This window comes from Ctenopharyngodon idella, chromosome 1 (genome assembly GCF_019924925.1).
Source record: "Ctenopharyngodon idella isolate HZGC_01 chromosome 1, HZGC01, whole genome shotgun sequence".
In the NCBI taxonomy this organism is placed as follows: domain Eukaryota; kingdom Metazoa; phylum Chordata; class Actinopteri; order Cypriniformes; family Xenocyprididae; genus Ctenopharyngodon; species Ctenopharyngodon idella.
Genome location: NC_067220.1, coordinates 37,305,246 through 37,330,605, shown reverse-complemented (window position 1 = coordinate 37,330,605; position 25,360 = coordinate 37,305,246). Strand labels below are relative to the sequence as shown.

The following is a 25,360-nucleotide window of genomic DNA, read 5'->3' as shown; positions in this document are numbered from 1 at the left end:
TTAAATGTACAACTCATCTGCCTTTATTATCTTTCACAGCATTGTAACCAAGAGACACCATGTTCTCTGGCACAGTGAGAGAGAACCTGGTGCAGATCACCAGACCAGCACACATACAGAACTACTTTTAATCAAGGCATTTTAAAACGTTTCCCCAGTACTTCAGACTTCATACAAGTCTTTTCCTTTTAAGATATGAAAATACTATCAAATAAAAAGATAAAACTACTTTTAAAGTCTCTTCTGCCTGTACAAACAAGTAGATTATCAATGCAAATACAATCAGTTCAAAGCAAATGAGATGATAATGTTAGTTAAATTGACAAACAAACATGAAGTGAAATGTTAGAACTTCCGGATTTATAAATGCTCAATGGAAATTGAAATCAATGGAATCAATGGAGAATTAAATCATACACATGAGCAAGGCCCAAAATTATTACAGTACATCTCACCAAAAACATCAACATCAAGTCACAAAATACAGCAGCGCATCTCTTCAATAAAAACTCCCTTTTTGGGAGAAAATAGTCACAAAAAAAATAAAATACACATTTAAACACAAGTTGGACTCTCACACAAATGCTTTGGGTCTGTAATACACATTGAACAACTTACTTTTTGAGTTTGGCCACAACATACCTTTTCCAGATACAGATATTTTATCAAGAACCACAACGAGCAAAACACCAAGCTTTCTGGGTAATTCTCAAAAGACAAAAATACAGAATTAAATTTTGCATAAAGAAAATCTATTTTTAGGACCAGCATTGTTTGTACTGTGACAAATAATCATGTTATCCCTGAAAAAATGTAATACAGTCATGAAAATAATATTGTCTGGCCACAATATTAAAAACAAAAAATAAAACATACAAAATAATAATAAATAAAAAAGCAAATAATAAAAATGAGATTTGAGAATGATTTGAAAATGAGAATGATATTTTTTTCACATTACAGTAAGCTACTGAGAATTGAAAAACGCACTTAACTGAATAATATAATAATATTATAATATAAAAATAATATAATTTATTATTATTATTATTACACTTAACTGACATAAAACTAATAGCATAATGCACAAAAATGTAATGGTCCTAATAATAGCCTTCTTTTTCTTTTATGCAATAAATATAATCTTATTTTTACCTTTTGATTTTGAGCAAAAATATGACCCAGGCATTTCTTGAGAGTTTTTGTGAGACTCAACCATCTAGGTTTTGTTTTCTATGTTTGTTACTAAACAGCTCTGACTCAAAATCCTAGAGTGTAGAAAGCGTCACATTTATATTAACGTCATTTTTTTAAATTGGTCCTCACTAGATCGATGGCAGTTTAGGTACATAACTGACCTGGTCTGGAAATGTCAGTGACCGGGCTTTATGTGCAGGACGAACCGGAGTTCTTGAGGAGCTTTGAGAGAAAGAGAGAGAGAGACAGAGATGGTGAAGATTGCAAGAGTGCGAATGAGAGGGCGATCTCCCATTCTTTTCTTCACTCCTCTTTTCTCTGCGTTATACTCTCTCGGAGCACAAGCGATCGCTCTCCCCCTCTCGCCTGTTTGGCTGTACCCTGCTGAATCTCTTGAGAATGGAACTGTTGTGCTCTGGCTGAGATTCTAAGGCAATGTCACATTACATATCAAAATGTACAACATCTATACATTGTGCAGTTGTGAGCGGAGGGTGAGATGTGTGGATGAGATGTGGCATGTGGCGGCTCTATAGAACCGTCGCCTCCATGACTATGGCTGGATCCTCTATGTCCGCTTTACTCTGGACCATCCGTAACTCAAGCTGAGCCGGGCTGGGTCTTCTACCAGGACCTGCCATTTCTGAACATATGAGAGAAAGAGAGGAAAACATTTCAATGAAACAAGCTTATTGGGGGTTTGTAAGATTTTTTAAAATGTTTTTGAAAGTCTATTTGGCTCACCAAGGCTGTATATATTTGATCAAAACCACAGTAAAATCAGTGAAATATTATTACAATTTAAAATAACTGTTTTCTATTTGAATGTATTTTTAAATGTAATTTATTCCTGTGATGCAAAGCTGAATTTGCAGCATCATTCCTCCAGTGTTCAGTGTCACATGATCCTTGAAGTCTTTACTGTCACTTTTGATCAATTTAATGCATCCTTGCTGAATACATTTTCTTTTTTTTTTTCAAAAAACAAAACAAAAAAACTACTGCCCCCAAACTTTACTCTAGTTTATATACATAATAAAACTATGATAGTGATGGGATGAATGACAAGCTTAGGCTTTTCAATGGCCATTTGATCTAACAAATGTATAAGTGAATATCCTATGTTTTTATCGAGTTTGTCATCTTAATTAAATATGTGCTTCATACTGCTGAAAGATACCTAGAAAACATCAAGAACTGCGAAGGTGCGTAGGCACCATTTCTTCTTCTTCCGCTCTGGAAGTCTATGGCAGCCCATAGAACCACTTGTGGGAAAGTTATGAAATTTGGCTCACAGATAGAGGACAGTCTGAACTGTCACCATAGCAAATTTGGAGTCTCTAGCTCAATCGTTCTAGTGCCACCAACTGTCCAAATTTGCACTCACGTTTATGCTAATAACTTTTGAACCATAAGAAAGAAAATCGTAGAAAAAAAATCTTTTTTCCTCTGATTCCTTGGCTCAAGACGATTTGATATGACGTAATTTTCCGTCATGACAATTTTCCTGCTATTTTTCATGAAAATTGAACCAGATCATCTCCAGACCATGATGACAAGAAGTTATGGAATTCAAATCAACTTGTCAAACCGTTTTCAAAAAAACGTGCGAACGAATTTTACGTAGTGCTTGCAAAAACAGACGTAAGGCTCCATCTCCTCAACGCTTCGTTTTCAGACCAAACTTAATCCATGTCACCACAAGCATGACCTAAGGTTACATGCTGCATTTTGGCAGAGTGCCATCTACTGGTCTGGAGAAATGAAAAATGGCAGTTTTTACTTATAACTTCTGAACGGTTTGTCCAAAAATCATTAAATTGTCTTGTTCGTTTCTGGGCATCATGCAGAGTTGAATGATATCCAATTTTCCCATATCAGCCATTTTGGGCGTCGACCATTTTGAATTTTGTAGTAAAATGCTGTGTTTTACGAACGCATGAACATATTACAAAACTTGGTATGGGTCATCGGCACGATGACCTGAAGGAGTCTGAGAAGTTTCGGATCAGCGCCACCTAGTGGTAAAATCAAAAATTCACATGAATGTAACTTTGGATGTGGTTGACTTATTTTCACGTGAGTCATCTCGTTGGATTCCTGAATCCTTGCCGAATCCAACGATACCAAGCATGCTATGTTTCGCCTTATGGTTAGTGCAACGTTGTAATTTAGTGTTCGTGATCAACATTCGTGAATATCTTAAAAACCATTCAAAACCACCGTAGGAAAATTGGAAACATATGTTGTTAGACTACATGCTAATGGCCAAATGTCAAAATTTTGATAGTAAGTGGCAAAAAAAAAATATCATATGCTATGCTATCATAGTCCATCATGACATTGTTGGTCTGCTGCTAGCTTCCTTGTTTGCTTCTGTTGTGCTTGGTCCCTTAATTGCTGCTTGCAGCTATATTTTATTTGTATTTTTGTTCTTTATTTGATCACTGACTGTTTACTTGAAGAATTACTTGGAAAAGATAAAACAATGTTTACTTAAAGTAAAAGTACTTGAAGGCCTTGTGCCACTGTTTTCATTTGTAATTTTAATATTGTAACAATTGATATTAGAATTTGGCATTGAAACAACTCTACATCATGCACATACACATAACAAACAAGTTTCGGCTGTTGTGTTACCATGGGCATAAGATATAGTCCTCTGAATGACATGGTGCATGACGGAGAAAGTCTTCTCACATGCAGTCTGAGAAAGAGAACAAGACAGAATAACACTTGATCAGCATTTTCTTACTGCGCTGCATGATCACTGTGATGCATTTTTGACGTGATGATTTAATATGCTGTACCTTCAGGTCTGTTGGGTAATGGTGAGTCCAGGCCAACAGCATAGCAGCAAATAGATCACCGGTCCCTACAAACACCGCATCCACTTTCGGCACCTCTATTCGGATCCGCTGAGTCTTCCTTGTACCGTCCGGCATCACTGCAGAAACATGGGTATTTTATTCATGTCTGCATTCTTCACAAGAATTTACCATACCTGAACCAGGCCTGATCTTCACCCAGTAGGCTACACAACCCCATGAAGGTGGTTCAAAGCGATAAATATATAATATAAATATACAAATAAATATAATTTTTTTTGAATCCACATGCATTCCAATACGCTCTCATAATTGCACATTTTGTCATCTGTCAAATCCACAAACGATGATCTTCCACTGTTCGGCAGTTTGACAAGTTTTTCAATTCATGACAAAGCAATTTTGAGTTCCACAGGAAGCACACATTGACACACACACTTACAAATGCGCTGACTGCCAAGAGACACCAGGAATCTGTCTCCGAGACGAGGGGGCAGATCAGAGCTGGTGATGACCACAGTATCTGGACCCATCTTATGCAGCAGGTCCATCACCTGAACACACAAACACAGTCAGAGACCTTTACTGGGCTCCATTAACATGTGAACAGCAACATATGACTTGTTTCTTGTTGATGGTTGAGTTTTGTATCCATAGGGTTCACAAAAGTTTTCCTAATAATAATAATAACAATAATAAAACATATTACTACTATTATAATCAATAGTAATTAAATATTTATAATATATTATTAGATAATAATTTAAGAAAATAATAACAATCATTATTATTATTGATTAAAGATTAATAATATATTTTTAGATAATAGTAACAACAACATAAATAATTATAAAAATAATTAGTAATTATATATTAATAATGAATAATTATTAGATATTAAGGCAATAATATAATCAGTAACTATAATAAATTATATATATATATATATATATATATATATATATAAACATTATATTATTATTATTACCATAATTATCATCTAATAATACTAATACTAATAATTATTCATTGTAACATAAAACATTATTAATAATATTTAAATAATATAGCAATAATTATAAAACATTATTTGTATTATTATCGACGATGCTAATAATTGATTATATATTAATAATATAATATTAGATAATCATAATAATAATAATAGTAACAACATCATAATTATTATAATAATTAATAGTTATATATTAATAATTACTGAATAATAAGACAACAATTCTAACAATATAATAAGAATTTTAAACATTATTTTAAAAATAATAATATAATCAATAACTATATATATATATATATAAATATATATATATATATATATATATATTATAATTAATTATATATATATATATTTTATATAATTAATTATATATATACACACACACACACACACATTATATATATATATAAAATTATAAAATAATAAGTGTTATTGATTACATAATATTAATATTATTATTATTATTATTACTACCTTAATATTATCATCTAATAATATTATTATTATTATTATTATTATTAATTATTATTATTCACTGTAACAAACATTAATAACATTAAGATAATAATATAGCAATAATTTTAAAACATTATTATTATTATTAATGATAATAATAATAACAATAATAATAACACTTTAATTATTAACGAATAATAACATAACATTTGCAGCTAGTGCATCTAATTTATATTAAGACATTTCTTTATTTTTATAAGCCTACTGTGAGGTCCATTTCTGAAGTGTGTATTAAACTCACCTCAACAGCATCTTTCTCTGTGCTGATATTCTTCCCTGTCAATAACCTGGAATGAAGAGCACAGAGTTAGAAGAGTTGATTGCACATCAGTGTGATGTGAACAGCTGCGAGAGACTGAAGATTTGAGTGTAAAGCCACGACTGACCACCAGACGGGCACTACCATATTGCTCTTCAGTCAGCAATCTTATTGAACTGGTGAGGGGCTGGAGATTTGACATTTGCTGCACAGAAACATCCAATCACAAGATAACACACAAAGCTGTTGAGTGGAGGGTATTTTACTCACTCTGCCTCAAACTGGTTGGGTGTGATGATATCGGCCACAGGTACCACTTTATTCTTGTACACAGGATGGAGATTCTGAGGAACATACTGCAAAAGACAAAGAGTACTATGAAAAATAAATGCCAGCTTATTCCGAATTCTAATTCATGTATAATGAACATAATGGGACAGAAGAAAGAAAGAGAGGATCTAGAACACAAGCCAGCTTACCATTGAACCATGGTCACCTAAGACAGGGTCACAAACTGACAGAAAAACAAAGTTAAAGAAGTTATTCTTTAATAAATGTACACTACGGTAGTGACTACCATTCAAAAGTTTGGGTTTTTAAAGAAAGTCTTCTGCTCATCAATGCTGCACTTTTTTGTATTTTACAAAAATACAGTAATATTGTGAAATAACTATTTTCTATTTTAATTTAATTTCAGCATCATTACTCCAGTCTTCAGTGTTAAATGATCCTTCAGAAATCATTATAATATGCTGATTTGGTTCTCAAGGAACATTTCTTATTATCAATGTTAAAATCAGTTGCTGCTTAATATTTTTGTGAAAACTGTAGTAGATCAATAGAAAGTTCAAAAGAAGAGCATTTATTTTTTTTATATAGAAATCTTTTGTCACTCTTTACTGTCACTTCTGATCAATTTTAAAGGTAGGGTAGGCACTTTTTGTTATACTGGTTGAAACTCTCTTTACATCCTGATAGCAATCAGTAATAGAAGTGGTCTAAATATTAAAACATGTACATATATCTTCCATAGGAAATAGAAGTAAGTTGTTTACGTTCATTATTACTGTAATGTTATGTGCATAATTGAGAGGTAATTTGAGAGGTAATTTAACGCCGTCTCTCGTGACGCTTTGCAGACTCTGCTCTGGCTGTGCGCGTTCATGTGTTTTGGAGGAGGCGTGGCTTTGGAGACGCTCTGAAGGGAGGGTCCCTACCTTACCTTTGATGCATTCTTGCTAAAAAAAAAAAAAAAGTATTAATTTCTTTAAAAAACTAAATCGTACCCCAAACTTTTGAACGATAGTGTATAGACATGCCTGAAAAAAAATGTATAATATATAAAAGGAACTGATCTATACAGCATTATGTTAACCTAGGATCAAAGAGACTGAAAAACACTCACCATATACGAGGTTAGGATTGGCCCTCTTCAGCTCTTGTACAATATCAACCACCATCTCCAGAAATGATGTATCTCTAGTGTAACCTGCAGTAATGGAGAAAGAAAAGAGCTTTTATCAACAAATTTGTTTTCCCACCAACAACTTCCTCTTGATCCTTGACTCTATTTGTTCCAGATCAAAATTGTGCCTGACGTACTAAAACAGAGCACAGACACAAGGTTCATTCTCATCCTTTTTGCCTGACAATTTCTAAACAGGTAAGGTAGATACAATGATTTATGACACAGGTTTATGGTACAATAAACTCAATTTGTGGGTGAAATAGTTGGGTATAAATACCTGGCAGTCTTTATACTGGCAGTTTGTTAAGAATCAGAACAACACAAAATACAGCTTGTAATGTGTGTATTAAAGAGGACTTTTACAAAAGACTTGATTTTGTTTTTGGGATCTACAGAACAGGTTTTCATGCTTGAATGTCCAAAAAAAAACAAAAAAACAACAACATTTTGCATTGTTGCAGCACCTTTCTTCCCAGTCTGACAGTAACGCTTTGGTTAGTTCCTGTCTCTATAAAGCCCCTCCTTCTGAAAAGCACAATGTGCTCTAATTGGTCGGGTGGATTAGTGTGTTGTGATTGGTCAACCACTTTGTGTGCGTTTCAGACCATAACGCCAAATGCAAGTTTGAACACAGTACTAACACGACTCAACCAGGCCTCGCCCCCTTTATTTGCATATGCCTTGGGCTGGAATTATTTAAATGAGGAATATTGTGATGTGTTCGATCCCAGAAGAAAATGTATTACTACAGTTGAGGCATTTCAGGGAGTTCAGAAACAGAGCTTACTGATATAAAGAATAACTCCCTTTGGAGTGACTTTGTGTTTTGTAACTTTGCAGACCTTTTTCATGCTCAAACAGCAACATTACACAGTAAAGAAAGTTGAAAATGTAAAAAAATAAATAAATAAATAGGTCCTCCTAGCTAAATCAATAGACTTCATAACTCAAACACATCAAGCATGCACTGTTTCAAAAGGAAGTGACAAGTAATACTAAAAGTTCTTTGAGGTGGGACAGACTTGAAACTCCCAGGGCCACAGCTATTGGTCATGTGGCGGCTCTGTCTCTCCAGTCAGGTAAATAAATCCTATGTGTGACGCACATGACCTTCACTGCTTTTCATGATGTCATAGCGTGTCACACAACAAATCGCACTGTGACAACACAAGTCACTAGTAAGAGAGGCATGTGGAAGAGTTCAAATAGCAGTTCAAACATTTACATTACGACATCACAACTGGTATTAGAAATATTGCAATATAAATGGTTCTTAGGCACTAGATAGGATAGATGGTCAATGTACAGGTGGGATACAGAATAATGAGCACATTAAAACAACACTGACAACTACCAAAATCGCCTTCTTCCAACATTCTTCCAAATATCTTCTTTTGTGTTCAGCAGAACAAAGATATTTATAAAGGTTTGGAACAACTTGAGGGGGAGTAAATGATGACAGAATTTTCATTTTTGGGTGAACTATCCCTTTAATGCAAGAAAATCACGTCTGATTTTGACGTTAAATCAAATACACTACTGTTCAAAAATTTGTGGTCGTTAAGATTTCTAAAATGTTTTTGAATGAAGTCTCTAATGATCACCAAACCTGCATTTATTTGGTCAAAAATACTGTGAAATGTGGCTCTACCGGACTGCATGTAATACTTGCCACACTGCTCTCTATTCCCATGGTCTCCTTTCCCCCTTTCCTCCTTTACCCATTCAGTGCTTTCCTCTCCTCTCAAGGTGATGATAAAGGAGAGCTCATGCACCAGAGACGTCTCGCCCGCTAGCACACTCGATAGAGCACAACATCTCAGTCTGCGGTGCTCGTGAGAGACCTGCAACTCTACGACCATGTGTCCTCTACGGTCCCCCGGTGCTGATTAGCAGTGCCGTTACAGAGCGAAAGAGATGTGTTCACTTCCTCTCTGACTCCAGACAACTCAACACAAACGTACTGGATGCACATGACAAACAAATCAACTAGACTTTTAGATTTTCTGAAGAAAAGGGGTGCTTGCCTATGCAACACTCATTGCCACAAAGTTGAAGTTTGCTCCTATGCAACAATATTTACTAAAAACCAATTTGACATTTTTTAATTTGTAACCTTTTACCATGTCTTTATTTATTTTTTCTACTTTTATATATAGATTGTATTGTTTTACTCTTGTTACAGACTTTCAATATAAGCTATAAAAATCTATCATAAAAATATTTGTCCCATACTGAAAACTTTGATAATAAAACATTTTAATATGAAATGATAATTAATAGTGTAATGTATCTTGTATCTTCCACGAAAATATTAAGCACTAAAACTGTTTTCAACATTGATAATAATAATAAATATTTCTTGAGCAGCAAATCAGCATATTAGAATGATTTCTGAAGGATCATGTGACACTGAAGACTGAAAATTCAGCTTTATCACAGGAATAAATTACATTTAAAATATATTCAAATAGAAAACAGTTCTTTTAAATTATAATAATATTTCACAATATTTCTGTTTTAACTGTATTATTGATCAAATAAATGCAGCCTTGGTGAGACTTTCAAAAACCCCAAACTTTTAAACAGTAGTGTATATCAATATTTTACAAAAATGAAAACTATGGTGTCATTTTAACCACAAACCAACAATTTTGCAACTAATAGTTAGTGTACTTGGTTACAATGATTGAGATGAAATATGAGAATGAAAAAAAGTTAAATAACACTTTAAGAGATTTTTTTTTAATTTTGCATCTTTTAAAATCAAGCTGTAATTGTCAAATTATGAAAAATGTGAAAATATTGAACAAATATTAAGCAATGTGTGAGAAAATATTGTACAAATATAATGCAAAATGTGTGCAAATATTGTACAAATATAATGCAAAATGTGTGAAAATATTGTACAAATATTATGCAAAATAGTGTGCAAAGTGTGAAAATATTGTACAAATATAATGCAAAATGTGTGAAAATTGTACAAATATTATGCAAAATAGTGTGCAAAGTGTGAAAATATTGTACAAATATAATGCAAAATGTGTGAAAATATTGTATAAATATAATGTGAAATATATGTGAAAATATTGTACAAATACAATGTAAAATGTGTGCAAATATTGTACAAATATTAAGCAATATGTGAAAATATTGTACAAATATAATGCAAAATGTGTGAAAATATTGTACAAATATTAAACGTTTAAAATGTATTTAATTTTATTTAGGTTTAAAATGTATTTAATTAAATGTATTTTTTAAAATAATGTTTAAATTCCAATAATGTTTAAAATGTAATTTCTACCACTTTCATTTCCACCACAGAATATTTTATTTTAAAAATCTATAATTTGAGATGTAGTGGAAATGTTTTCAGGAAAAAACTGCAGACCAGAATTCTCCTGTGACAAATGTAAACTGTTAAAACACACTTTTCCCTCTCTCACTATCCACAGTGCCAAAATTGCCTGTAGATGAAGATATATACACAGCTCCAAGTCAAAAGAGCCTACTCCCATGTGTATATGATACTATGGCCACTGACCTGCCCTCGGGGCCTCTAGGGTCTCACACAGGGCCTTACGTATATTGCTCCAACTGAACAGAGCTGGAAATATGAGAGTCTGATGCCATCAGGGAGTTACATCATTCAACTGTTTTCATCCCTATAGCCTCAATAAATGACTAAGCATGCAAATAACATCCACAGCAGTGTGACAGACAGAGTTGCACTGGCATGACTGGTAGTCAAAGAACTGACCTGTAAGTACATAGTCGTAGTGGTTGACGTTGTTCAGTTTGATCCCTTCATACAGCACGTGAAGCTCATCTGCAGTCAAGACTTGTCCCTTCCAGTGAGAGTAACCTGGATAATGACAGAGCACAGGTCAGAAACATAGAAATCACATCTAAAAATCCAGTGTCCGCTGATGAGTCCTTTATGATGTTCGAGACACTACGAGCATGAAGATCTCGTTTGGATACTGGGTCACGTGACACTTCCTGCACATGATCATCTGTCTGTCCTCGCATATGTATGGGCTACGGACAAAAGCCCCACAGTTTCGTCAGGGACCATTGCTGCTGCCGCGGGAGCTGTGATGTCACAATTCAGGTGAGTCACCGAGCTGGTCACATGGGATGTTTCTTGTTGCTAAGAAACAGAGGAAAGCCTGAGGGGCTGGATGAAAAAGACGCATCACTGTAGCCTTGATGTGTGTGTTTTGGGGAGAAAATGACTGTGAAGGGGAATCTGTGATAAGACGGGTGTCTGTCGTCATCATTTCCTGCTGCCGCAACTCTGCAATGCCTCTCCGCAGGAACCACAGACCTCTCTAATCCCAAACACTTCACCCGCACCGTACGTATCATGCAGATACTCGATTTCACACCAAATCACGATCAGGGAAAGCATTCGTGTGAGGTACACGCTGTTTCTACCCATAAGGCTTTGCAGCGCCCATTGATGTTAGGAACAGAGATAAAGCTCTGGATGTCACAACCTGCAAATATATTTCCAAGGTCAAATGGTAAAGTCCTAGAGGAAAGGTCCAGTTATCAGTTCACCTCGCTGTCACAGCAAAGTACTTTTAGATGCTGATTAACAACAAATGCTAACAGAATAATGGCCATTATTGACCATCAACAAATTCATTCTAAATGTGGATGGAAGAAAACAGAGTGCTCAGTCCTATGTTTCAGAAACAAAAATGCTTGTACATTAACTAGACATGACCAATGGTACATTAACTAGGCAAAGGTCAATGGATGCTGTAACACATCGTCACCTCTGTAACTAATGAGTAAACAAACAGAACTCAAAAATAACTCAACAACTTGTCTTCCGCTGAAAAACTAGTGTTAATTTACAGGCTAACTGAGCCAACTGCTGGACAATAAGAGAAGCTGCAATACATCGATAATGATTCAGCTATAAAAAATTTTTTAAAGAAATGTATACTTTTATTCAGCAAAGGTGCATTAAATTGATCAAGTATGACAGTAAAGACTTTTACACTTGCAAAAAAATTACATTTTAAATACATTTCGAAAATTCAAATCCTAAAAAAACTTCACAGATTCCACATAAATATTAAGCAGACAAGCATTGTTAACATTGATAGTAATAATAACAAGAAATGTTTCTTGAGCAGAAAATCATATTAGAATGATTTCTGAAGGATCATGTGACACTGAAGACTGGATGATGCTGAACATTCAGCTTTGATCAAGGGAATAAATTACTTTTTAAAACATTATAATAGAAAACAGTTAATATATATATATATAAATAATATTAATATTAAAATATTAATAATTATATTAAATAATAATATGGAATAATATTTCACAATATTACTGTATTTTTTTTCTAATAAATGCAGCCTTGGGCAGTATAAAAGACATTTTTCAAAAACAAATAAATCTTACAGACCCCAAACTTTTGATTGGTACTTTTTAAAAAGGCTAATAACCAATATTTTATATTTTATATTTATATATATATATATATATATATATATATATATATATATATATATATATATATATATATATTATATATATATATATATATATATATATATTATATATTATAAAACCACTACCATTTTAAATAGTTGGTAACACTTTATTTAGGGTTCAATTCTCACTTTTAACTAGTTGCTTATTAGCATGCATATTACTAGTATATTGGTTGTTTATGAGTACTTATAAAGCACATATTAATGCCTTATTCTACATCCCTTAATCTACCCAATACCTAAACTTTACAACTACCTTATTAACTATTAACAAGCAGTAAATTAGGAGTTAATTGACGCAAAAGTTGTAGTTTATAGTGAATATGTGTTTCCTATACTGAAGTGTTACTAAATAGTTTGTATGCTACAAGTGAATACTGCCATCATAATATTGTAATGTGCATTATGGAAGATGGACAAATATTCCTTTAATTATGTGCTATAGAAAAAAAAAAAAAAAAGGTATTACGTTTGAATTAGAAAAAAAAGGGCTCATAATAATAGAGAAGGGAAATATCTGGCCAATATACAAATACTTCTTTTAAAAGTGCCAATATGGTGTCAATATATTGTGGATTCCTACCAAAAACGATTGATCAAAAAAACATTTTATAACAGGATTTAAATAATAATAAATTAAACTTTTTTGATTTATAATAAAACAATAATCTAAATACACAGAACCTTGTAAGAAGAACCTTGTTAAAAACACAGCTGCCGCTGGCCTAAGACGAGTCAATTGCTGTTCCAGAAACTGTTAATGTTTCTCTTCAGCACAAAGTAACATCATGGAGCCTGGATCAGAGTTCATCATCTCTGTAGCACCAGATAGGAGCAGGAGACAGAAAGAGAGACGGATAAGACTCTAATCTAGTGTACCTTCTGATTAGAAAAGAAGCTAAAACCTATAGTCCCAAATAAAGAAGTTATCAAGGACATAAACACTCAGCATCATTTTTCAGGTTTGCCCCTTCAAAATGACCATCAACTCACTCTAAACCAGTTACCCATGATTTCAATTAGCCATGTGCTGAAAACACAGTGCTGTTGGGATCTGCTAAAGACTCGTTCCACAAACAAATTCAGGCTTAATGTGACCACAGGCATAAACCACCAACCTACACGACTACAACTACAGATCTCGATGGGAGTTCCCTGGCACTTGGTTAGCTGTGCGGACAACGGCTGCTGGTTTGGAAATACTAAGTAAGCCAGAAGCACGTTAGTCTGTGTCCCTCCATCTATAGGCTTAAATGTTTATTAAAAAAAAAAAAAAAAACTCAAGTGGACAAAGACAATGATACAGCCCTGAGGAGGAGAAAGCAGCCGAGCGGAGAGGGAGGCCAGTCATAGGGCAACAGCCTACAGTGGGTTGTGCCACGTGTTGTTTAGACTACTGATCCGAGACCAGTTAGGTTAACTTATGTGCTTTGAAATGGGAAGTGTTCATGAGAAGCTGGTCCAGAAACAGTGTTTGGGAAATTTAGCAGTGACAGATAAGCATGTGACACCTTGCATGCCAGTTCTGGGTCACCAGGGCGAACTTTTATTGCACTATAGACCTTATGCGCCAGAGAAACAAGCACGCAGCCATCTTTAAAATATATTGTCTTTGAACTTCTGTTTTTGCAGAAGTTGATGTCTATATCAACTGTTTTTCTCTCTCACACAGACTTTAAAGGGACAGTTCACAAAAACTGAAAATTCTGTCATCTTCATTCATGATCAAGTGTAAATATATGGGGGCAGGAGATTGTAAGCTGCAAAAAGGATGCAAAGGAATCATAAAGTATCATAAAAGTAGCCTGTATGAATTGTGCGCTATACTCCCAGTCTTCTGAAGTCAAGATGTGGTTACATTAGCGATATTTCTGTGAAAATTTGCAGGGAAAAATGGGCACATCAATACTGTAGCGATGTATGAAGCACAGCTCACACAGAAGTCACTTTCAAACCCAGTGGCTTTCAGTTGGTCGACGCAGCAAATTTTGCGAAAACTATGTGGGGAAATTTTTTGTCTTAATGCAAAATCCTGATCGTGTGGATTCCAAATGAAATGGCTGGATTTTTCCTACGAAAATTCGCTAAACAATGGTAAATTTGGTTACACCTTCATTATATAGCTTTAAGTAACATATCATTTAAGAAAATTTAAGTCTTATTGACCGTTAACTCTTTTCCCGCCATTGAAGGAATTTTAAGGCAATCCATGTTTTCACTGTTATACGGTAGGGGATGCTATTACGCATCATCTGAACTAGTACAGAACCTCTGGATCAAACACAGGTGAAGAAGCAGCAGAAACAAGCGATAGAAGCACTGCTTATGCACATGTAAAATAAAGTGATCATCAAACATTAAACAGCATATAAATCAAAACTGCCTTTTCAAAACGTTACTGAATGAAATTTTGAACCCATGAAGAGGTACAGGACTGTACAAGCTTTGGGGGTGTTGATGAACGTGATCTACTCCATCTGTTTCGATCACTGTTCTGAATCTGATCCAGACGTAGTCTGCGATTTTCTCAGCTTTATGTTCAAAACGTTGCTTTTTTATGAAACTTACCCACAATCAAGTGTTGATTTAAAAAAAAAATAAATAAAAATGCATGAAGCTAGAATAATTTTTGTTTTGTTTTGTTTTTTTAAAGCAGAGGCTCTGTTATTTCTTTTGATTTCTTTGGCATGTTCAGATATTCATACAACAAAATATTCTGGGGGCCATGAAAATTTTGTGAAAATTATCAAAAATGTTGGCGCTGAAAATTTTTAACAAATCATTCAGACCTATTTTGTGAACCAGCTGATTTATTGGAAAAGACTCAAGCCAAAAGAGCAATTTACGAAAAGACTCTCATGAACTTGGGGAAAAAAGTCTGTTTCAAGGAAGAAAGAAAGTCATACCGTTGGAACAACATGAGGGTAAATAAATGAAGAACTAAGAGCTGAGCAGGATCAGCATGTCTAAATGCAGGTGAATATTCTGCTTGTGAGCAAAAAGGTCTAAAAGGACATGTTTTAAATTACCAGAATTGAAGTGCACAATCCAAAGAGAAGAAAACACATCACAATAAAGTACTCTCCTGAAGTACAAGGATCAGTGGTCTGTTTAACAGCTCCCAACTACTCACACACACACAGCTCAAAATGAACTGTCAGAACATGTGAATGCAATATGCATTAAGCACTTCAATGAAGCATCTGTTTCAGTCCTCCTGTCATTAAGACAGTTCACCCTAGTTGAAGAAAGAGGTCAAGGGGCACTACAGTGCATTTGCAAATGAAAATGATGCTGTGAATGTGAAAATGGATTCAGGCTCACCGAAACAAGTGATATCCGACAAGTGATCAAAACTCATGAACTTCTATGAAATACTATCAGGATAAAAATTCTCTAATGCCTCTAATCTTATATGTAGAAATCTTATCTAATCTTAAACTATTTTACACACAAAAAACATTGTTGAACATTGCAGCCAAAGTTAACAAGCATTAAAGGGGACCTATTATGCAAAATTCACTTTTGCATGGTGTTTGGACATAAATGTGTGTTGGCAGTGTGTGTACACAACCACCCTATAATGATAAAAATCCAACCACTCCTTTTTTTTCAATCCCCATTAATCATAAGCAGTGTCTCAGAACAAGCCGTTTCCAGATCCCTGGCAGTGTGACATCATATTAGCCACAGGCCCCACCCACGAATGTTGACAGAAACTGACTTTTTAACATAGAGCCGCCCTGAGTGAGTTCACAGCGAGTTGTACACAGTCCGCCATTACTGCACTGACGAGAACGTCTCCCAAGCGTTTTAGGTGTTCTGTAGCTGGATGGATTAATCCACATAGCTCTCTCCATTTACTCTCTAAATCTGAGCTGCTGAAGAAGACGAGGTGGATTAATTTTGTTTTTCGAAGAAAACGCTCCCTCAACTCTACCAAAATTTGTTTATGTCTGCTCGAATCATTTCACACCAGACTGCTTTGAGAATGAATGTCAATACAAAGGGACAATACAAAACAGAGGTTGTGCTAAAAAGTTGTTACTCAAGGATAGATCAGTACAAACTGTTCATGATCCAGCTTACAGTCTCCAGAGTGATACTGGATACGGCAGTAATGAAGGTGAGAGCACTTTATTACAGTTCATCGGAGTTGATTTACGGATATAAAGCTAACCAGTATATTAAGCACCACCCGAAAAGGCATAGGGTCTTTATATATTTGTTTACTGTTAGTTGTAATGAGTGTTTCTGTGTACTTCGCTGTGTATGTTGATGATAATGCAAGGGAGAGAGAGAGAGAGTTTATGGATAATATTTTAATGCACACTTGCACTGTGTTTTATTAAGCTCTTACAGAGATTTTCTAGAGTTTCTACAGATGCTTCATATTTTGTGTGAAATACAATTAACGTTATAAATCTCATCGGTAAACTGGCTTGTACTAATATAGTGGATAAAAACAAGAAGACAATATAAGTTATGACCGTAATTAAACTAAACTATACCTGTTCTATCTCCATGCAGCATATATTCGCAGTTTCTGTCATTATAGTGCGTCTTGACTGAATCCTGACAGGGGAGAACGAGCTCTTGAAGCTCCGCCCTCTTTTGGCTGAGCACAGCAGCTCATTTGCATTTAAAGGGCACACACTGAAACACCGCATTTTTGCTCAACTCCAAAAAGTGGCAATTTTAACATGCTATAAAAAATTATCTGTGGGGTATTTTGAGCTAAAACTTCACATACACACTCTGGGGACATCAGAGACTTATTTTAGAACTTGTATAAGGGGGCATAATAGGTCCCCTTTAAGAATCAAAGTTATTATAACAAATATATTTTTAATCACATGTTCATAAGCTGATCAGTCAGTGCAGCTGCTGTTTGGGGCTGCCTGTCAGGTTAACTGAAAATATTAACTTGAACAACACATTATCTCATGTTTATGAAATCTGCAGTGATTCGTTCTTCAGTGCCTGTTTGTGCATATATTGTATTGTGACATTAACTTTACAATATAAAAAAAAAAAAAACTATTCTGACTGCGCTGTTTAACACATTTTACCATGCCATAATCTATTTCACATAATACCACGACTTTATTTCACTGTGACAAGCTGTTATCCAAAAATCAGCAGAAAGTTTGAGTCAGCCTACCTGTGTGATTAGAGAACTGAACAGAGTTGATCGAGTCCACCTCAAACCCCATGACCTGACAAACACAGACACATTCCAAACATGAAAAGAAGTTCAATCAGACACTCTGAAAGCAATAATCACATGGGTCTGTGATGGTATATATATATATATATATTATTATTATCATAAACTTGAAATAGAACTGAATAGAAATAAAAAGATGAAACAAACAAGATTTAAAACTAAAACAAAGAATATTTAATACGTATGTCTTATTGTTTTATTAGTTATCGAGGACATATCACATGGCAGATCCACAGTAACCCAGATGATTTGACAGGTATATTGAGTTAGATTTTGTGAACATTAAACTGTTTTCTCATGCTTTCATTTATTTAAACGTTCTGATTCTGGTGCAGATTTAGTTCTTCTTTCTTTATAAATGAAATGCCACAGTCTAAGTAGGCTATAAAGCAGGAAGACCTGGCATGATTTGTAGCACGAGTCATCACAGAAGGCAAAATCAGTTAGGCTACTACAATTTTCAAATAACACAAATGTGTGTTTTCTCTTGCAGTGGATTTGCTGTTCCAACATCTAGTACAAAATCCTCAAAAAAATTAGAGGGAAAAACAACAAAATTAATTCTGTTAATTCTTCTTAATCTTTAAAAGATAAACTGCACAACAATTAAGGTGATGATACACAGGGCAACTTTTTGCGCAATGTTGCCGGGCACTTTCCCTTTGAGAATGGGCCACAAATTTCTATCTGGATACTTTAGATCTGAATTTTGTTGGCCATTCTCAATGGGAAAGTGCCCAAGCATCATCGCTCAGCGACAGTGCCTGGCAACATTGCACAAAAAGTTGCCCCGTGTATCATCACCTTTACACTCATTGCTTAAGGAAAGACTGTCATTAAAGTTACCATGAAATCAAAATGGATAACTCTTAATTTTTATGGAATATTGCAGTGTTTATTATAAATTATTTATTTTTTATGCATGTGCCCTCAAAATTACTTCCCCTCCCTCTTGCAGCAACATCTCTTCTATGATGGCGTGTTTACCGGCATGAGGGCGGGACCACCTGTCAATCACATGAGATCAGCCAATAGCAAACTACAACCCATCCAATCAATTCTTCCGTTTCATGACGACTTTAATGATATCTGCCTACTGGAATCTGGTTGTCACAATAACATATTGAAAGAATCTGAATAAGAAATAAAAGGTTAATTTCACTTACTATTTCTAGTAGCACTAGTCTATTAGTATATGATACATGTACAGATTTGTGGGCTCTGCTGAAACCCAAACATTAAGACAATTTCAAAACGTGAGGGTTAATCTAAACAGCACTCTGTCAATGAAACACGCGTGCTCAAAGTTTAAATAAAATAAATCTTTAAAATGCAGGATGCACGAGCGTGGGTTTTAGACGGCTGGGAGAGCCGCTGAGGGAAAAAAAAAAAACATGTCACGATTTTGCTGGAATTGAGTCTCCCGGCTGTGACGTCAGTCTTGGAAACGTAAGACAGCGCGAGCATGCAGAAGAAGGGCTCATAGGAAGACAGCCGCTTTCTGGTGGCATGACAGCTGGAGCCATTCAAAAGCTAATGAGCCTGATTTAATAGTTTGGACGCGGCTCGAACCCTCATGCCAAGTTATCTTTCAGAAACCGAGATTAAATGATATCCGAATCATTTCTGGTGATTAACGGCACTGTCACACTCACGGTAATGATGACAGCCGCCGTGTCACTGGTCTTACCGCAACGGGTTGTGACAATTTAACGTGCCGGTGTTTTGGCAACATGAGCTTTATTAAGTTGTAGTGTCATAATTGTAGCCAAGTTACTATTAATAGGAGCATATCTTAAAATTCCGGCTCGCATATCGCTGCAACAAGCATCAAGAGGCCAAGTTCTGGGAATGAAGTAGTCTAGATTTGGGATAAGGGAAGTTCACTTCATAAATATCTCAAATTGCACAAGAACTGCATGCAATGGAATACTGACCATGTGACCTTTCCTTTCTCCACCAGCATGCTGTCATGCACTATAACATAACAATTATCACGAGTGCATTGCCCTCTTCGTGCTTTGCCCTCTTCAGCTGCTCACCTGTAACGGAAAGGATGCAGATTTATTCCCCACGTATCCTCTCACGACATGACTCTGAATCGACAGCACTCGGCATTCCATGTCGCGCGCAGTTAAAGTTGTTTTAATCGCTCCAGAATGTCACGCGATTGAGGGGCAACGGCGAACCGGAGAGGCGCTTTTCTTCCCTTTTAAAAATCCAAATTAGGATCCGTGATGGCAAGTTCACTAACCAGACAGAGAAATGAAGGACATTCACACTGGAGACGCTCATTGGCGAGCGCAACTACTCAGGCATCCAGAGGGGGCACCTAAAATTCACTGACATCACGACGACGCTCGTGCCCGCTATCAGTAGAACCCTAGGCTATATTTATCATGCGTTCAGATAGAGAAGAGGTGGCGGATTAAATTTACATAAATCCATCACATAAACCAACGAAAATCCTGATTGCATTGGGATTTATGAGTATTAGCACATGCTGAATTTATATGGCAGTTAAATATATATACTTCACGTATCTTTCACTTATTTGTGAAAAACAACGTAGTTTGTGCACTCCTTAAGAGATGACATGTTATACAGCGATGTATCAACGAAATAAACCGAAGTCTGTAGTATTGCGGAAATGGGGTCCTTCAACAGAGAGACGCGCTCTGAATCCTCCAATCGTTAGCGCAGTCAGCGGTGACGTCAAGCCGTGAATGGGTGATGTTTGACGTCTCTCTGTCCGCTTCTTTCTGAATTTTAATTCTGTCCATCCATGGAAAATTGATTCTTAAAGCCTACTGTATCATATTTGATAGCCTACATTATCAACATGATCAAAACTGTTGGTCAAAACTTGGGGGGGGGGGGGAAAAACCTGTTAGTATAATTGTTAAAATTGTCCCCCTTCAGGTCATGGTACACATGTCTTTTTGCTGTGAAATCTTTACTGATTTATAGTGATTTTAAGTAAATGTAAGAACTTTTATATTGTTATTAATATTTCAAGATGAACATTTACTGGACTGAACCAACTTAGGTTTACTTGATTATCCATACATCATTTAGAAATATCCTGTTGAAAGGAGAGTATCAAATATAGGGTTTTGAGGAATGTTTATTTATCATCATATTGTGTTGTATTGCATTATATGTTTTGCCCCACAATAAAAACTACAGAGCTTTGATCATAAAACTAATCATTTAAATAGCATCCTTACTAGAACATATTATTGGGAGATAGAGTGACAACTGATATTTACATGCATTTTATGTCAGTAGTCTGTTATGTTGTTAAAAATATTTACATAAATTGCACATTTTTGCTCGGCTTGACTTCTGAAAAAAATGAGGTGTTTTTTTCCCCCTCATCTAGTATGAGCTCCATATTCATATGAGCCATAAAAGCCTGATGTATCAAATATGATACAAAACATAAAACGGTAACACTTTAAAGTAAGGCTCATTAGTTAAACATTAATGTATTAACTAACATGAACTAACCATGAGCAATACATTTGTTACTGTATGTTCTAATCTTTGTTAACGTTAGTTAATGAAAATACAGTTGTTCATTGTTTGTTCATGTTAGTTCACGGTGCATTAACTAATGTTAACAAGATTTTAATAATGTATTAGTAAATGTTGAAATTAACATTAACAAAGATGTTGTATAAGTGCAGTTCATTATTAGCTCATGTTAACTAATGTAGTAACTAATGTTAAAGGTGCAATATGTAAGAATTTTGCAGTAAAATATCCAAAACCCACTAGGCCAGTGTTATATATGTTGTTCACTTGAGTACTTACAATATCCCAAATGTTTCCAACTATTTATAAATCGTGAGAAAATTGCAATTTTAACCAAGGCTCCGGGACGTGTGAGGAGTCGCCTGTCAATTGCGTCATACCTGCGTTACCATCGGTTTCTGGTTTTATTTTGTAGAAACCATGGAAACACCAAAGACACTTTAATATTTACATGTTTTAATAGACAAGGGAACAACTGTTTTGATATATTTATAGACAGAAAACTAATTGTTGTTATATAGCTCAACACGTTTAGTCTTATTGTTTAAATCTAATTTTCTTGATTTTTTATACCATGCTTTACCATTCCTCAGAGAAAAACACTATTTTGTCAAGTAGATAACATAGCATAATCAGATGTAGCTTTATTTTTAGTACAGTAATACAGCATTTAGCACTCTATCATACAATACATTTTAAAATTAATTGCATGCCATTTATCAACACAAGCCATCCAGCATTTAATATGATATTCTAAAATCGATCTATCTTACTGCAGTGTGCAACAAGTGTCTCACAGCAGCCGCCGAGCGAACGCACAGAGTAACGTTATAACATCATTTCAACACTCTCAAATGTATCTAATATAATAAACAGAGCTGCGTTACCTCATACTCATGACCGGAAAAGCGGAAGCACGCCGGCGACTGTGGCATAATAAAAGTTCTGCTGCTCGTGAGGCATGTGTTGAGCAATTGCTCCAGCGGCCTCGTTCAGCTCCCACAACACTCGGTCCTGCACTGCTTCATACTACAGTAAAGTTAATAATCGCATCCATGAACATGATTTCTTCCTGAGTCCTACCCCAATTCTTTTCCACTCCCCGTTGAGGTGAAGACCACATGTCCCAAGATTCCGCACTCAAACTTGGCGTCATTAAGCTACGCCTTTGTTTTGAATAGGCCTCTAGCGGACAGAAAATATTACATATTGCACCTTTAACTAATGAACCTTATTGTAAAGCCTTACCCATAAAACACATACTCTATGCAAACTTTTTATTTTAGATTTTCTTTTATATTTGGTCTAAAGTTTCAATAAACTGTTCCATTTAAAAAGAATCAGATCTATTACAGTTCATATATCAGGCTTTATAGGGTTAAACCACATTACTTAATATTACTTATACTTAATATTCAGTTAATCAGTTAATATTTATTGTAAAAACACTATCCTAACTTGTCCTGTGTACTTTATTGTCCACTGAAGCTAAAATACTGTGACTCATATGCAAAGCCTCAGGTCAGGACTCGACTATTTTTGGACAGGTGGGCCGGTAGCTTTAGGCTTTACAAACCTAGTTCGTCTTTTTATCTTTGGCATGTTGCCTACCTGACTGTGAATCTAGAAAACGTATGAGGTCAGAGCAGTTTGTCTGGCCTCAATGAAAGGAGAGAGACTGAGAGAACATAACACTATTTGCTAAGAATTATTGAAAATATGAATCATTTTAAGAGCTTTTAAATAAAGCAAACTGTAAGGGACTAGCTCTAATCCTCCTAAAAGTCAACATTTATCACTTTTTTTGAGTGAAAAACACTATTTACTTTATTTATGAGACACTTTTCCCTTTGAGTAATTCCCCACAAGGACGTTTTGTCAGATTTTGTACCCGGGGACATTTTTTCTGCACAATTTTGCCCAAAGTATAGCTAGTTTAGAAACACACACACTGTTTTACACACTTATGGACTCCGATATTTAAAGGCCCACTGAAGTGTCTTGGAACGCGCAGCATTATTCAATGTGTTGACGTAATTTCCACTGAAACAGGAAGACAGGGCGGGGCATATCAAACAGCTCCTCCCCTTTTAAAAATAGCCAATAGTGTTTCATTTATATCACAGCTCGGCCAGAGCCGCTGAGCTCAGTAAAGCCGCAGTTTCCTCCTAATCTCTATCCTCCTCCCTATCTCCTCCATATCGCTTTAAAATACAGCATTCTGTGCAGAATTCAAATAGATCTGATACATTTTGTGGTTTGCACTGACTCGCGCATATAATCCGCTCTGTGTTATCATGTCTCTGGACCGGAGCAAACTGTGCGCTGCAGTTCGCGTGACACTAACGTGAAACCAGACTTAATTCGCCTCAATGGAAAGCACTGTTTGAATCATTCCCTATCCCCTATATAGTGAAAAAATAGTAAATGTGTGAACAAGTGACCGATTTTAGCCGCAGCTTCAGCATCTATTTATAATGTAGGGGGCGGGACGCTTCAGATTCTAGAGAGCATTTGATTGGACAGAAAATCTGATTTCTGAAGTGCAGCGTGATGTCATCAAAATCGTTGATCCATATTGGCGCAAGTGAGAGACTGTAAGTTTTGAACGCTTTTATCTTCTAAATGCGAATTTTGTCATTGTTTTGGAGCACACTAGCTTATAGATAACAGTAAGGCTAACATATTCATACTAAAAGCCAAATATGGGGACTTATTAAGTGGTCAGGGATACAAATTAACAAACAAATCGCTGGTCAATGTGTTGTTCATGGTTGAACATGAGTGCTGGTTTTAGTTTAATTACACACCTCGGTTCTTCCACTGGAGGAAACAGTTAGAAAAGTTTTTAAACTATAAATGCCACTTAATATCTGGCCTCTTAAGTTTTTCATCGGTCACGGTCTTGTATCTGTCAGTCTGTGTCTGCTGAGTAAAACGCAGGTAGTCGTGACTGCACGAGAGGGGGAGGAACGGATTATAACCGAGCAAAAATCGGTTCCTTTATCACACAAACATATGAATCATCACTGCAACAGAGCCCACTTCACCCGTAACAATCGAGAAGGCGCTGACTCATGAACAGCTGCCTAAAAGCCCGAACAATGATGCGTCATGAGGCGGCAGACGCGTGACGCATTAAAGCACTTTAGTGGCATCTGCTGGTGTGAAAGCGACATTGCATGTATAAGTCTCAGAACCACGGATAAGTTTTTCCAATGTACCAAACACACATTCACACGCTCACAGAGTAAAAAAAGACACCGCGACACCAGATACAGCTCTCAGAGCATGATGGAAAACTAACAAGGGTTCTCAGTTTTAGACTGATGTAATGACACTCTCTTTGACACACTGTGTTAACTGTGTCACCCATATAACTACCCTAAACAAATCCAATGATTTGTTGATTTGATGACCATGAAGTTAAAAAAATACTAAAACATTTCATTACACCTTGAATGCACCTTTAATTACAGCTTTCAAACATTTTTTCCTAGTAGAATTTTTTTAAATATCATGTTCTTCTATTTATGCCTTTTCATGTTAAGAGCAAAGGATTATATGTATATATATATATATTTATATATATTTATTTATTTATTTATTTATTTATTTTTAATTAAAGACTAAAGGACGTTTTGTCTGCGTTGGTTTCTTGTAACAACAAAATGGCTTCCTGCATGTTTCTTACAAAACATTGTTTTTTTTTTATAATATGCTAAACAATAATAGATTATGCTAAACAACAACATAGCTACACCCCCCCCCCCCCCCTTTTT

General features: G+C 35.4%; 1 protein-coding gene across 2 annotated transcripts; it reads right to left on the bottom strand.

Annotated features, from left to right (window-relative positions):
• Positions 1 to 20,713, bottom strand: pdxkb (pyridoxal (pyridoxine, vitamin B6) kinase b). Of its 2 annotated transcripts, none has more exons than XM_051897216.1 (11): positions 20,081 to 20,713; positions 17,973 to 18,027; positions 11,047 to 11,151; positions 7,221 to 7,304; positions 6,295 to 6,329; positions 6,086 to 6,171; positions 5,798 to 5,843; positions 4,468 to 4,579; positions 4,008 to 4,144; positions 3,838 to 3,904; positions 1 to 1,840 (listed from the first exon to the last, which is right to left on the bottom strand). In XM_051897216.1, the coding sequence occupies exons 1-11, from the start codon at positions 20,159 to 20,161 to the stop codon at positions 1,728 to 1,730; spliced, it is 921 nt and encodes a 306-aa protein (XP_051753176.1). In that variant the 5' UTR covers positions 20,162 to 20,713; the 3' UTR covers positions 1 to 1,727. The 2 variants fall into 2 exon arrangements, with proteins under 2 accessions (XP_051753176.1, XP_051753184.1); XM_051897224.1 differs by having other exon boundaries at positions 19,976 to 20,081.
• Between the last annotated feature and the right edge of the window lie 4,647 nt (positions 20,714 to 25,360).